Below are 16,143 nucleotides of genomic sequence, written 5' to 3' on the forward strand. Positions count from 1 at the left end.
ATGCCTGGCTGCGTATTCTGTGTTCTTAATGGAGTTGGGGGGTTGAATATGCTAGGGTGAGGCAAGAGCAAGTCCTGGAAAGGCACTGCTACTTTGCTTTGTATGAAGTGATCCTGTTAAAAGTTAACTTTTTCTCACAAGAGACTGCCTCAGGCCCAAGGCTATACAAAGTCCTGTAACCCACAGGCCCCAAGAATAACTCTTTCCTTTCTGTGTTTTTCTTCCTTCTCTCTCACAGCTTCACTAGGGAAGACGCACCCTGGAGGCTATGATAGACTTTAGACAGGAGAATGAGGGAGGGTACAAGAGGGAGCCCTCTGTGTCTTAGGACACACTTTTCCATCTGGTGCTACACAGTGATTGGAAGCATGGACAATGGACTTTTCTTACACTATCCAGATGACTGTCTTAGAGTAACATGTACATACACAGGGAACAATGTAAACATTTAAAAAATACTTGCACCATCAGACACTATCATCAAGTCCTATTAAAAGTCCAATTCTAAAGCAGTAATATACTCTTCCAGTGGAGAGTTTCTGATGAAACCTTGACAGTTATAACTGAAGTCCATCAGCAGTGGTCGAGAGTCCTTTTCTCTAATTGTTGACCTTGGCAGGTAGAAGTTCCCACAGTCTGCCCAGCAGGGACAGATTCCAATTAGGTAACTCAGACTGGACTGGCATATAAATTAAACCAGGCTAGATAGTGAGTACCCCTTGGATCCAGAGAGGGGTTTGGATAGGCCCTTTGGTAATGACATTCTAGGTGGTTTATGAAAAATGTGGAAGACAGGATGAAAATAATTTTACTCTGTCAACAGGTTTAGTAAAATATTCTCTTACCTGATTCCTTTAAATCTTTTTGTTTAATCTCTTTTAGATCATAGATGGGACTGAAAGCCTTGGCCAGTTTCCAGATGAGGAAACTGAGGCTGAGGGATGAAACTGTTCACCCATTGTCATACTTTCTGACTTAGTTTGATGCTATCCCTACTGGATCAGTGGAGCACTTAACCTTGGCAACATGGTAGAATCACCTGGGAGCTTTAAAAAGTTCTGGCTGCCTAGGCTCCACCCTCAAGTTGATTCAACTGGCTAAAGATGCTGCCTGGATGTCCCCAGATAATTCTAGTCAATCTGAAAAGTGTTGCACCAGATTCTGGTGTTTCTCTAACTAGAGTCATCATCTGGCACAGCAGGAACCTTGGGCTTTGGCCACACCCACCTGGAGTGAAGGTAATTTGCTGACCAGCTTTGTATTTCTCTGACAGCTACATATGCATATAATGTACCTTTTAGTAATAACGCTGAATGACCCTGTCATACTCAGTTGGCTGAAGACCAGACACAGGCAGCTGTTACCAGCTCTACTTAAGGCACTGTTTCTGATTGTGATATGAGGTATGACAAAGGTCTGAAGAACAAACAAGATGGAAAAGGTCTGGCCAGTATTCTTTCCTTCACTCACAGTGAAATATCACAGGAGACACTTTAACAAGCACTTGATTTCAGATTTTAAACGGACATCACTGGTAAAGCTTTAGTTGTGAAGGGTCCTCTTTCTAAATACTCTGTGACACATGGTGTAATTGAGAATACTGATTTGTTTTACTTTAATTCCCCACCTCCTGAGTGCTAGAATTACAGGCATGTAGCACCATGCTCGGTTGATGTGATGCAGGTGATGGTACCCAGGGCTCTGTGCATACTAGGCAAGCACTCTTCCAATCAAGGCACCTGGAACAAGTGCTGACTTTTTTTTTTTTTTAATTGTCCTAACAATAATTTCTTGTGCATATTTCCCTGTTTTCCTAGCAACTACCCCCTGGGAAATGTTTTCATGGTTTTTCAGAATCTATTAGAAACTGTGACAATGGTAGTGATGTCTACAATTTCTCCAGTGCTTACTACATGCTAACAACTAGGCCGAGAAATTGCCTACTGCTTTTTCCTGTGGTCACCACAGTCCTACTGTACCCCATCACTGTCCCCACATTACAGGGAGGGTTTTAACCCCTGCAAAGTACGGCTGGTAACTGGTAGTGCTAGAATTTCACTTTGGTATCTGTTTGGTTTGGAGCCTTTTGCATGAACTGCCAGCCAAACTGCTACCGTGGACCAGGTCCCTTTCTATCAGAGTGGACAGGAATGGAAATACTATGAATTAAACATGTCTCCTACATGGTGGGAGCGCTTGTAGGTGTCAAACAGTGAACATTTTTAACTTTACACAGGCAGGACAAGAATGAGCACTTTGCTGTAACTAATGGCTGAGAGAGCACATTGCCCTGGAACTGGGCAGTTACTCGGGTCACTCTACACTCCAATCTTATTTGGGATCAGTTACATTATTGACGTTTTCACTGAAAACATGCAAAACTAACAAAAAAGATAAACAGGAGCATATAAATACATACCATGCTCCAATCTTTCATAGTCTGAATCCAGAAGAAACGTTTTAAAGCGATTAGACACATAGTGGAAAGCCAAGAACTTCAGGTAATAGAGATTGAACTCAAACTCAGCTGGATACTGGTTGTGAACCTGAAACACACAGAGAGTAAGGTCAACAGAAAAGTAAAAGCCATGCCATAGGACACTTACCTGAAATATGATGGAGACCTCTAGTCATTCATCTGACAAATGCTTAAACTTCTGTTAATCCCACCAGTCGAGAAGACCACTACCACAATTTAAAGCCTTTTTTTTAAAAAAAAAAAAAAAAAGATTATGTATATAGTGTTCTGCCTGCATGTATGCCTGCATGCCAGAAGAGGGCACCAGAACTCATTATAGATGCTTGTGAGCTATCACGTGGTTGCTGGGAATTGAACTCAGGACCTCTGGAAGACCAGCCAGTGATCTTAACCTCTGAGTCATCTCTCCAGCCCTTAAAGCCAAATTTGAAGCAAGCTTTAATTAAATACTAGCCAGGTCCATACCCAGGTTCTCAGGAAATGGTGATGAGTCACATTTTGTAGAAACTTAAAAAGACAGCCCTACAAGGCCACCATATTTCTCATCAGGTTTAATGAGGCAAGCATATATTCTGACATATTTCCTGCCTGCATACCTCCTGCCTACATCCAATCAGGGGCAAGCATACATCCTCATACATCCTAATGTGTTTCCTGTCTATCTATGTACTTCCCATCAAGCACATCCAGTGCAATTGAGCCAAACTTGTTTAAGGGAACAGAAAACATGTGGCTTGTTATCTCCCATAAACAACAGCCTCCAGCATTTCAGGAACTGTCTGTCCTTGGGCAAGGGGCTTACAGGTTAGAGGCAGTTTTCTTCATGGATCTCTTAGGCTCAGTAATTAAAACTTAAAACATAACTTTGGCTCTCACACCTCCACCACTAACAAAGATGGAAAGGGGCAGGTTTTCTGAGCACCTATTATGTATGACACTAGATTAGGGGTCTCTTAATTTTCATAACACTACAAGATAGGCCTTATTACTCTCAGTTTACATGTGAGGAGGCTTAGGTCAGCGACACCATTCAATAGTAACTATTAGGCCCAAATTTGAATACTGCATTGTTTGGCTCCATTCACAACATTATACTATGCAAAAAATTTGACAGATAATTAACATAATTTGTGGCTTTTGTTTTGTGGCATAACAGTGTGAAACACAAAACTGTACTTAGGGAAGTTTGGAAAGCACAGAATAGGAAGAAGTAGGGCTTAAAGGACAACAAGGGACACTCTCTGGACAAGAGATTTATGAATCTGTCTGAAGGCAGTTCAGAAGGAGCCAATAGGAAGACAGAGCATTTTAGAAAGAGCTACCAGAACAATTCTTGCAGCCAAGAATGAGAGTCTAGGGCTCAGATACCAGGAAGTATTGGAAAAGAGAGATAGGGCTGTAGACAGAGATCCTTTCTGTTAGGCACAGTGACTCAAGCCCTTAACCAATGTTAGTTCCCACTGTGGCAGCAGCCTGCCTCAGTTGCTGACGCAGTTACGTCATCACCTGTCACTATGCCCACTCCTAAAAGTGCCAGCTAGGGACAGTAGTCTCTCTTCCTCTTTTGTCTTTCTTGTCTCTTGCCTCTCTTCTTGCCTGTTCTGTCTGTCTGTCTGCCTCTCTCACACGGCCTTTTGCCCTCTACCTCCCCCTCCCCCAGTAAACCTCTTTCACTAACTCTGTTGCACATGGCCTGTTTGCTTAGTGGCATGCCTTGGCAGGGCCCACCGAACGGTACCCACTTTGCCTTTTTTTTTTATCCTTTCAACCAACACTTGGGAAGTAGAGGCAGGAGAACCACGAGTTCAATGTCAGCCTTGCTTACAGAAGACAGTCTAGAAGAAAAATCCCTTCAGATGCTCAAGGAAAGGGGAGGAATGTGTGTCTTTTAACATTTTTTTTCTTGGTGTTTTGAGACAGGAATTTAACACAGCAGTTCAATCCGGTCTGGAATTCATTAAGTAGCATGGCGGTGGGGGCTGGGGAGCTGGGCCTGAACCTGCTGGGCTCCTCCTGTCTTAGCTTCCAATATGCTGAGCCACCAGACCCAATTGTCACCTTATTTTTGTCAATTCATCAGCAAGGTCCTAGACAAAGGACTATGGATGATTGGAGGAGGGGGAAATGCAGGGCAAGACTTGAATATTTGACTGTTTACAGCATATTTTAGACAGCCTCTGTGGAGCCATCTCATATGGCTGGAAGCAAGCTGATGACTTGTGACATGCCCACCCACCCACCCAGGCAGGGTCTCTCTGTATATCCTGGCTGTCCTGGAACTCACACTGTAGACCAGGCTGGCCTTGAACTTGGAAATCTGCTTGCTTCTGCCTCCCAAGTGCTGGGATTAAAGGGGTGAGCCATCACTGCCTGCTTAGTGCTGCTCAGTCCTAAGAGCAGCTACAGAATTTTGCCTGGTCAAGATAAGTTTCAGTCATAACTGTATTTGCTAAAAGCTGTTTCTAACGAGTATTACAGGTAGCCTGCCCAAAGGTCAGCTTTTAGGGCTGAAGAGATTGCACAACTGAATTCAGATTCCTAGCACCCACATAAAAAGCTGGGAATGGCAGTGCATGTTGTAAGCCCAGCACTGGGGATGGGTAAGGACAGGGGACTCCCTAGGGTTTAGTAGCTAGCAAGCCTAGACAAGAGGGCGCTTCCAGGTTTGGTGAGATCCTGTCTAAATGGCTAACAAAATAAGGTAAAGGGGCCATTGAGGATGATACTGTGATGTCACTCTCTATCCCATACTTGCATGGGTGAGCACACCTGGATACACTCATGCATGCATGTACACACAATAAATACAGCCTTTCTCCCCATGTTTAATTTGGATTGACACAGACTTGGTTAGCTGAAGTAAGCAGGTGTGTGTGTGCAATATGTTGACTGCTCCTAATAAACCAATGGGAATTTTAAGTCATGATCTAGATTTTAAATCTAGCAACTACTTGTGTCTGGAGAGGTCAAAGACTCAAGAGGAGAACTGATTACTGCCAGTTTCCCAAACCCGTATAATTTCACACTCTTTCCTCAAAATTTACCCTTATACCCACAAGTAAGTGTAGCTTTAACCGCTCATCAAACTAGCTTCTTTTTGCAACAGATGAAGACTATTACAGGGACTAAGTGACTACGGGGTGCCTAACCTCCAATGACACATCTTCAAGGTAACTCCTACACCTCAGGCTCAGGGACACTGGAGGAAAGGAGGCTGCAGAGAGTGTAAGAGCCAGAGGCCTGAGATACCTGACGTTAGATAGTGTCCTCTAGACACGAACGACACTCTCAATATGGTTGTCTGCACAAGACCAGCAGGACACCACCAGCTGACAAGGCACTACCAATGGGAAATTCCACACAGTTCAACACCTAGATGAAGTAAGTGCTACAGGTGGACAATGGCTGCTAAGAGGGCAAGAGTCCATTTCCTTTAGGGAAGAGCTCCCACATAGGCTGTCTATCCCAAGGGGTCAACTCTGGCCATGTGGACACATAAGCAAAGCTAAATGGACACAGCAATATACACACACGTGTATATATGTGACAATAATCGAAGAGCTCATGAACTTGGGAGGGAGAGACAAGGGAGGTATTGGAGGGGCGGGAGTGATGTAGATGCAGTATTTATGAAGCTACCAAAACCCCCCACCTATTAAAAATAAAATTTTAAAAAGTTTATCATCTGGTTAGACCCCTAGTTTTCTGTAATAAGTTCTCTCTCCTCTCTCTCTCTATTTTTCTTACTGTCTTTTTGATTGAACTAAATGTTTACTTTATTAAGTAATATTAAATAAATAGAAGGTACATTAAAAGTGTCTGAAGCATACATAGTAGGCCTGCACACTGTGGTGCCTCTTCCTTGACATGTTCTGAATAATGGGGAGTGTGGCTCCTCTAGCCTTTTAGAACTGTAAGCACTTGTAGTAAGTATGAGTTTTCTCATTAGTAAAATAAAGGAACTAGACCCTATGCATTTCCTGTGACTATAGTATAAGAACAACTAATTAGAAAGACTGAGAATAGTTGGACCGTTTATAGTTAGAATGAAATAAAACTCAAGTAAGACTAACAGCATTATTTTATAGCATTATCTCTGGACATGAAAATAAGTTTCTCTGGCCTGTTGTGTTGGTGCACACCTTTAATCCCGGCACTTAAGAGACAGAGGCAGATGGATTTCTTGGGAGTTCCAGGTTAGCCAGGGCTACATAGTGAGACCTTGTCTTAAAAAAAAAAGTTAATCTAAGTGATATTAGATTTAGTAATACTTTTTTCCATTTCTGTAATGGAAAATAAATTACAAAAACATTTCCCCCTCTTGTTTGTTAGGTGTTTGCCAACTATGTCCTAATACAGCAATTATCTATCATTCAGATGTTTGCATTTGGGGGGGGGAGCGATAAAGAGACAGGGTCTCACTTTGCAACTCTGGCTGTCCTAGTCACCATATAAAGCAGGCTGGCCTCAAACTCAGAGATCCACCTGCCTCTGCCTCTCAAGCATGGGACTAAAGGTGTGTGCCACCACGATTGGCCCTTTTTCCTCTTCTGATGGTGCTGGGGACCGATTCCAGGGCCTGCAGATAGCAGGCAAGCACTGCACCACGGAGCAACATTCCCACAACCAGCCCTCCTTATCTTCTCAAGCAGCGTTCAGACTTCAGGTGTCCTCCCTGGCCTGTCCTTTGATGCCATGTAGTTTTCTAGTTCAAGCTTCTGGTTTAGAACCAGTACACACACTGAGAGCTAGTGACTTATAGGGTAGGACAGCCAGACAGTGAAGGAGACAAGCAAGACTGTGGGGCCCACAGAGGCTCCCTAGTAAGGCCTTACTCAAGGTCAGACAGTCTGAGCTTGTTTTGCCCAGCAGGGCTGCATAATGGATGATTTGGCCAAGGGTGTGGTTACCAGGTGTTTTAAAGGGTCTACACTTGTTGATACTTTATACCTGGACCTTGAAAGGGGGGAGGTCTTTTGCCCCTCCACTTGCTGATGTATAAAAAGCCCATCATAAATAAAGTCGAGGCAACTGGGTATTGACCCAGGGCCCTCCCAAAGCTATACTGTGTCTGTCTTTCTTGTTGTCTCCGTTTATATTTCTACCTAATACTTCCTCATTCCTCTCTCCTCCCTCCAAGAACCCTTCAACAGGTCAGAGCTAGACTCCAGCACAAGATGAGGATGGAACCTGACTCTCTACCATCTGAAAGTCTTGGGGAGGCAGAGACTACAGTATGCTCAGATGGGGTAGGCTACAAAGACAAACTACTCCAGCAAACATGGGAATAAACCTTCAGCAGTCACAGGCCAGTCCAGGCTCATCATTTCCAGAGGAATAAAGATTCAGGCCTCTACTAAGGATCCAGTCCACAAAGACATTTGAAGGACATTTTAATGCTTCTCTTAATGACTATTTTCTTTAGAACCCACCTGCTTCACACATGTGTGAACTCTTTCCTAACTATTCTGATATTTAATATGCTTAGGAACAGAACCTAGAAAACTCCCCAAGAAACCACTGGTTTGTTCCTTGTCACTATGAATGAAGCTATGGGTTACAGAGCTTTCTAAGGACAGAAGTGCCCATTTCACTTATTTATACAGATGGGATCTGTCTGCCTTATGTCACTAAGCACAATTGTCTGTAACTGATCCATGCTGCTTAGTTATCCGTTCATGCTTCTTTTATTACAGATAGTATTCCACTGTATTAATGTGCCACACCTTACTCCCTGTTGGTAGACATGGAGCTTTTCCATGATTTTGGCTACTGTACATAAAGTTGCTATGAAGAGGTATGCTACAAGTGTGTGTGTAGACTGAAGCTTTCGTCTTTCTTGTGAACTGCTGAGAATGAAATGATGAGTTGAAGATGAACTGTGGTGATGTTCATTTCTAATACGGCAATCAATTAATCTCCTGTCTTCTTTTCCCTGTGGTCAGCCTAGCTAGGGGTTCATCAGTTTTACTGATCTCAAAGAACATTTTTGGGCTTCATGAATATTTTTTATTATTGATATGATTTTCAGAGCATAGGACAAGTATGCATCAAACAATTTAATTTTGTATGTAGTGTTTAGAATGATAGGCAAGTCAGTCAGTAAACTAATTCTACTGAATCTTGTAGGTTTCTCTCAGGTATCATTTAAATACTCTTTAAACAATAATCTTGTATTTACATTGCTACAGATTCAAAGTACAGAGTTAAAGGACTGAACTATAGGCATTTTAGTTTTATTTTCCACTCAGAGTAAAACCTGGCAGCTTCACTTATATAAGTAAGAATTGAATCTGAGAAGGAATTTAGAAAAATATAAATCTATAGTTATTTTTTTGCCCACATGCCATTAGGTTCTTTGTAAAACTTAAAAAGACCCTAAGAAATCTACAAGTCAAATCATAGGTAATATCAGCACCTTGAAAATATGCTGCAACAAACCTGGATTCTGCTCTCAGGTGTTAAGAGATACTAAACTAGAGTGTGCAGTGGACTATGTGAGACCTATGGGTATAGCTAAGACACACTAATGACAAATAAGTAGCTGACAATAACTTGTGACCTCACAAAGTAAGATTCAGGAAGGACTAACAGTGTATTTTGTACTATGCTAGCCCTTCATATATGGCTTTAAAACTCATGATATTAAAAGACAATGGAAAATTGCTTTGTTTTAAAACCATTTGTTTTATGTGAAGTTTGCCAGTTTCCAGTTGAGTAGGAAGCAGGCAACATTCTTGAATCTACCATGCAGCCATCAGTTACAGGTATTTTACCAATATACATGGCTGAATTTTAGAGTAACCAATGTCTGGGGGAAGCTGGACTGATCCCATGTGAAGTCAAAAGGAAGAAACCTGTCTTAAACGGGCAAAATAGGTTTTGCATTTGGGTTAGGACCTTCACTGTGTTCGCATATAGTAACTGTGAGGAGGAACACCACCACATCAGGTCAGAGTGAGCCAATTCACAATGTAAATAAACTTTGAAGGCACAGTCAGCACTGTTAGGTTCTCAAAGTGGGACATAATGAAAAGGTTCTAGGACATGCTCAGGATTATTCAATACTGAAACTAAAAGGATCATTTCTTGTACTTCACATTTTCATTCATATTATACACATTTTCCCCTTTGGTACTATGTTTTAAAAAATTAATTAGTAATTATTAATAAATATATCTATTTAGTGTATTTGTTTGTGCAGGTATGACAGGGAAGGACAGTTCAGAGTTTCCTCCATCTTGTATTCTTGCTGAGGCCATTTTAGGTTTAATTAGAATTTGATCTCTTTAAAAAAAAAAAGAAAGAAAGAAAATTTATTTTAGGGGATTTAGCTCAGTGGTAGAGCACTTGCCTAGCAAGCACAAGGCCCTGGGTTCGAACCTCAGCTCAAAAAAAAAAGAAAAAAAAAGAAAGAAAGAAAAAGAATTTGATCTCCTTGATAGAGACTCCCATAGAAAATTACCCAACTTTATTCTAGGGATCTAAGGTCAAGATACCCCAGCTAACTTACCCTAGTTTCTGTTAAACTTCCTGTTTGTGCAAACCTCCCCCTTCCAGCTAACTGCTCATTTTAGCTTCTGCTAAACTGCTTGCTTGCACAAAACACACCCCTGTAGTTGCTGAGTGAGATAGCAGGATGTGTTTTTTTGCCTTATAAAAACCCCTTGCTCTAAAGGCTCAGGGCTACACTTTGGTCCTGAATACCTGAATGTAGTTCCAGCTAACTGGAATAAAGACTTTCAATTGGCTATAAACTATTGTCTGAGGTCATTTTTGGTGGGCTCATGTGCCAGTGTTTCTGTGTGGTGAACAGAGGACAATGTATAGAAGTGGGTGCTCTCTTACCATATGGGTTCTTGGTACTAAACTCAGGTTCTCAGGCTTGGTAGGAAGCACCTTTAACCTCTGAGCCATTTTGCTGGTCCTGGTATTGTGTTTTAAAAATAAATTTCAGGTAAAAATTTCATTTTTATGTTTTGGATATATTTTCCTTTTGAAAGATTTGGCTCAGTTATTTCAAGGAAAGGAAGCATCCTGTCATGATATCACTTCAGTTAGGCCAATTACTTTTAGAAGTAAAAAAAATCTGCAGATGTTGCTATTATGAAACAGTGACCTAGCATCTACACGTCATCTGACACCTGGATATACTGGCATAAACAATGGCTTTTTATATGATGAGGAATTTCTAATTTAAGAACAGTGCTTCATCTGTTTTCTTTGTAACTTTGTTAGTACTAATAGACACAGCTGGGCATACGTCCATGAACTGCCTTTTGCTTTCAGTGTGTTATAAATGGTTAAATAAGCAGCGGACACATTCTATCCAGGGAAGGTTTTGCTTGTGGCTGTGAAATTTTGAACTTATTTTTGTATTGTTATTGGGTCTGCCTCTGTTTTGTGTCCCCAAGAGTCTGAAGAAAGCACTAATTAAAATTATTTGGTAAAAGGGGATGTAAAACACTAGTATTCACTTGAAAGGCATTCAAAGAAGGCATTTTCTAATGCCTCAAATCAGTGTAGATGATGAAACACTACCTTATAATTAAGTCAACAAGAGTCAGAAGCACTACTTGTTAACTCCTTAGATTCCTATTTTTTTTTCAAATGATAAACAATCTCTCTTTGAGATAAAATAATTTGCTTTAACCAAGTTGATACCTATCATGGTCAAGCCCCTAAAGTGTCACAGTTAAGGTAACATGTACCCTTTGTCACAGCTTGTCTACACTCAGGCAAGTATGTAAGAGGTATTATATTAAAGGCAGGTTCAGGCAAATAAAAAAAAATTTCAGTTGAAAAATTTTAACATGACATAGCTAAGACTGATACAGTATTCCAGTCTTTAGACCTTGAATGTTACATTCTATTGGTCGTGAAGCCCTCACTTGCAAACAATTGGGCTTCATTAAGAGTTGGCTCTGATTTTCATTTGGGGCCAAGCAGGTCATACACAACATTTGATTTTTACATATTTAGAAAAACAGATATGAGAAGTTTAACTTTTATGCCAGGTTGTTTTAGTAACCATATTTTGAAAATTTAGCATTTATTATAATTTATCCTAAAGCTAGTAGGCATATAATTTATATCTCATTGTAATTTATGTCAAACTGACTAATTTTGCTTAAGGAACTCGAAGACTATAGGTTACCTCCTACAGGCTGCATCCTCAGGCCTTACCCTCAACAATAAAACAGAACTGCGTTCTAAGCAAGGACTACCGTATGTGGGATTCAATGATGTTCCCATGTGAGGATAGTATATTTTATATATTCATCAATTAGGAATGATGTTCTTACTGACACTGCTAGCTACACAGAATTTGGTAAGATGAACACAGAGCTTTAGCACATTTAGCAGTGTATTTAACTTGAGCTAAATTTAGCTACAAAAACTCATTCCTCTGAAATATTCCCCCATTAAAGGAAAAGAAAGATCTTTTCCCCCCTTAAAGTTACAGTTCCACTATATAGCCATGGCTGGCCTGGAACTTGCTACGTAAACCAGGCTGGCCTGGAATAATTTGAGGGTATCCTTCTGCCTCTGTCTTCTGAATGCTGGGATTACAGATGGTGTATTACTATGCCTGGCTAGTACAGAATTTTTAAAGGTAGGTAAAACAAAACAACCCCAAAAAGGAACGGGGAGAGAAGGACAACATAGTAACAAGCTAGAACCAATTCAGCAGCATGCTGAAGAGGAGGAGACTGGAGGGAGAGTGGCAGCGGCTGGCAGAGGGAAGCTGTAGTGGGAAGTCTGCAGAAGGAAACTGATTTCAGACTCTAACAAATCTGCTGAGGATACAGAGAAGCCCCCAAAAACAGTGCCTAAGGTGAAATGGGGCTAAAGTGGCTAGACCCCAGAGTCCTTTCCTGCCTTACGTTGTCATGATAACCCTTTTCAGCGTAAGGAAGATAGTTTCTGGAAAAAACATACTAGACAAATCCCAAACTTAAGAATACTAGACACAATTTAGTTAGTGAAGAGACTTGACTGAAAACAGCATGGGAAAGTAACAGTCTATCTCCTGAAATGGAATGTCATGGGTCCATTTTCTGCCCAAATGCTAGTGACAGCCAAGCTCGCCAGCCTGTCTGGTCACAGCTTTACAGATCTTTGCTGGAAGACTGCGGCTGTTTCTTTTCTCTGAACACCAGTGTGCTGAGGCATTACACTTAGCATAACTTTTTCCTATTTAAGTAAACATTACATAAAGTTTCCTTAAATTCCCCAGTGAAAGCATCAGTTTGACTAGTTTTAGTCATGATACATATGATTCAACACCATTGAAATTGGGATACAGAGTAGTTCTTAATCCTCGTACCTACCTAGTTGAGAGCTAAGAGACTCGCCTTTCTCCCCTGGCCTCAGGTAAGCACAGCTGTCCCCAAACATCTCCCTTGTCTATTTGCCAAAAGGAATACAAATAAAAGGCTAATATTCAAACAGAGAACACATATGCTATTTCTTGCCAAGAGTTTCAAAGTGTAAGCTCCCCCGTTACCAGTGCTCCACATCCTACCTGGCAGGTGGGTGAAGACCGTGGAACAAGGGCTTTTTCCCAAAAAGAGAAGAGAGAAAGCAGACACAAGCCTGTGCGTGTGTGGGGAAGGGAGATGGAAAATTGCTGCTAGTGGCTATAGAGTGTCTGCCGGGTGGTACAACAGTCTTAAAACTGGTGATAGTTTTGCAACTCTGTGAATGTCCTAAAAATGGAACTTTACATTTAAAATAGGTTAACTGTATGATATATAAATGAGAACTCAATACAGCTATTATTTTAAAAAGCAAATGATTAACATAATAAAAATAAACAAAACGCCGGGCGGTGGTGGCGCACGCCTTTAATCCCAGCACTCGGGAGGCAGAGCCAGGCGGATCTCTGTGAGTTCGAGGCCAGCCTGGACTACCAAGTGAGTTCCAGGAAAAGGCGCAAAGCTACACAGAGAAACCCTGTCTCGAAAAACCAAAAAAAAAAAAAAAAAATAAAAAATAAAAATAAACAAAACAAAATATAGTCATTTGCCAATTTGGGCTTTTCAGAAGACTTACTTTCAATTCTGAAACCATCTCCACCTTTCTTCCCAGGTATTTTTGAGTCTCACTGACATTTTTGATATGGGAGAACCTATTTGTCTACCCAGGGTGATGATGCAGGGGAAACAAGGCATTTGAAAGTTTAGTGCCACCTTGTTCTTCATCCCAGTCCTGAGCCAGGACCCAGCAAGGGGAGTCTAATTGCTAGGCCGAGGAAGATGGAGAGAGTCGGGGACTCTTTACTCTCCTTTCTCTCACTGCATTGGACTGGGGTACACAGTATGGCCTCTTTATCAGCTGCAGTTTGGTTACTTCAATGAACTAAGCACGGTTCTCAATCCCATCAGCCTGCCCTATTTATTTTTTCAAGAGATGGGGTTCTAACTCTTGTACCCACACATGTGGCAGAGCCCACCCAAACTGGGAAGACCATATGTGACATTTTTGGGCATGTCATACATAGGGACTTTTGCTGTTTAGTCCACACTTTGGGGAACATGCCTAACTTTGCTTCTCTTCTTTGGAGACGGTAATTTAGAGTGCTGACTCCCTTACCTGGAGGCTAGCTCAACATTTCTAAATTCAGAAACTAAAATTTTCTTCTCCATTCCCAGCATGTCCTATGACTGAGCTTTGACAGCAGTTACCACAGCGTGTTCTTCAGTCAAGTCACTCTAATCTTGCTTCACTTACCTGGTGCACACAGTCTAAGAACTGCAAGAAGATGGGAGCAAAACCGCTGCTCTGAGAGTTAAGGGCCAAGCTGCTGCGCTGGCTAAATTTATGACCAAAAGAGAGCCATTCTTTTTCAACCAACATCCGGAAGCCTTCAATTGTCCTATAGAATGGATCGCTGAGTAACTGCACCAGGGATGTCACCTAGATCAAGAGCAGGAGGAAGACTTCATTAATTTTAGGCCTAAAAAAGTCTTGTTGAACTTCCTTTTGACGATAGCTAATTCACAAAGTTACCTGAACAGCAAATATGTTGACTAACTGCTTCAGGATGGACAATCAAATGAATTTTAAAAACTTTCCAGTAAAAACAAAAATCAAATTCACTTTGGCTACATGCTTTCTTTCAGAGAATTAAGATTCTGATCCTTAACTGGTTAGTTTGTTGAGTATGAAACTAGGCAATCAGTTCAAACCTATTCTACTCTTTGGCAGGAGTAGGTTAATGTCTTAATGTCACTGACATTCACACAAATTTTCTTTTTCATTCTGGAATAAACACAGGCAGAGAGAGAGAGAGAGAGAGAGAGAGAGAGAGAGAGAGAGAGAGAGAGAGAGAGAGAGGGGGAGAAAGGGGGAGGGGGAGAGGGAGAGGGAGAGGGAGAGATAGATAGATAGATAGATAGAGAGGGAGAGGGAGAGAGGGGGAGAGGGAGAGGGAGAGGGAGAGATAGATAGATAGATAGAGAGAGAGAGAGAGAGAGAGAGAGGGAGGGGGAGAGGGAGAGGGAGAGGGAGAGATAGATAGATAGATAGATAGATAGATAGATAGATAGATAGATAGATATGGGGAGGAGCTAGAGAAAGGATGGAGGAAAGCCAGGAAGAGTAGTCCACATCTCATACTGTTGGTTAAGGGCTCTAGCTGCAAGCTTGTGTGGTGTACTTAAGGTGAGGATGCTTGATGCTTGGCCCAAAGCTATGTAGGGGCGGTACCGCTTGATGGCTTGCAGGGGCTGGTTAGCAGGGGACTTTCTCTGTCCATAAACTTATTAATCATTATATAAAATAATCCCAAAGGTAAAAACTACATTGAAATACAAATATAAAATATTGGAAAAAAAAAAAAAAAGCCGGGCGGTGGTGGCGCACGCCTTTAATACCAGCACTCGGGAGGCAGAGCCAGGCGGATCTCTGTGAGTTCGAGGCCAGCCCGGGCTACCAAGTGAGTTCCAGGAAAGGCACAAAGCTACACAGAGAAACCCTGTCTCAGAAAAAAAAAATATTGGAAAATATGTGTAGTAGGAAAATATGGTTTACTTGTGTAGTGATGTCCCAGCCTTCTTCTAAACACACCAAAACTGAAGACCCATTCTCAAGTACTTCTGATACAACCACAGCCAGCTGCATTATCCTGTGAAGCTAAGAAAGAAAAGAAGGCTACAATTAGAACAAGCACTTTATTTGTCTTGTCTTTTCTTTTTTTCTTTTTTTTTTAGTTTGGGAACTGTACTTTTTAGACTTATCATAGTTTGCATAATATAGAATGACAATAAGAATTATTCATTCACATGTGTGTATGTGTGTACATGCAGTCATGTGTGTTCTGTGGGAGGTCAGAGGACAATTCTTGGGAGTCAGTTCTTGTTACCCTGTAGGATCAGGGGTTAAATTCACATCATCATGCCCATGCACAAATGCCTTTATCCACTAGCTTCCTTAGAATCATTTTAGATTTATAGTGTTTGCTATAATACTTCATGCTGTTTTTTTCAAAGTCCTTTACAATCTTACAAACAGCATAATTCTCAAGGTTAAACAGAAGTTTCTGAATTACATTTTTCAGGGGAGTGGAAATATAAGACCAATATGGAAATATGTTTCTTATTTCTTAGTATCAATAAATCTATTTCATTGTCAGCACTGAAAGACTGACAATTCCCATA

General features: G+C 41.2%; 1 protein-coding gene across 8 annotated transcripts in view; it reads right to left on the reverse strand.

Moving 5' to 3' along the window:
* Sbf2 (SET binding factor 2) overlaps positions 1-16,143 on the reverse strand; it is a 349,435-nt gene that overhangs the window by 13,991 nt on the left and 319,301 nt on the right. For all 8 annotated transcript variants that reach the window (XM_076550122.1, XM_076550109.1, XM_076550106.1 and 5 more), the window contains 3 exons: positions 15,518-15,619; positions 14,216-14,401; positions 2,420-2,546 (listed from right to left, as the gene is read on the reverse strand). In XM_076550122.1, coding sequence (XP_076406237.1) covers positions 2,420-2,546; positions 14,216-14,401; positions 15,518-15,619 — 415 coding nt within the window. The remainder of the gene's footprint in view (positions 1-2,419; positions 2,547-14,215; positions 14,402-15,517; positions 15,620-16,143) is intronic.

This window comes from Peromyscus maniculatus, chromosome 1 (genome assembly GCF_049852395.1).
Source record: "Peromyscus maniculatus bairdii isolate BWxNUB_F1_BW_parent chromosome 1, HU_Pman_BW_mat_3.1, whole genome shotgun sequence".
Lineage (NCBI taxonomy): Eukaryota > Metazoa > Chordata > Mammalia > Rodentia > Cricetidae > Peromyscus > Peromyscus maniculatus.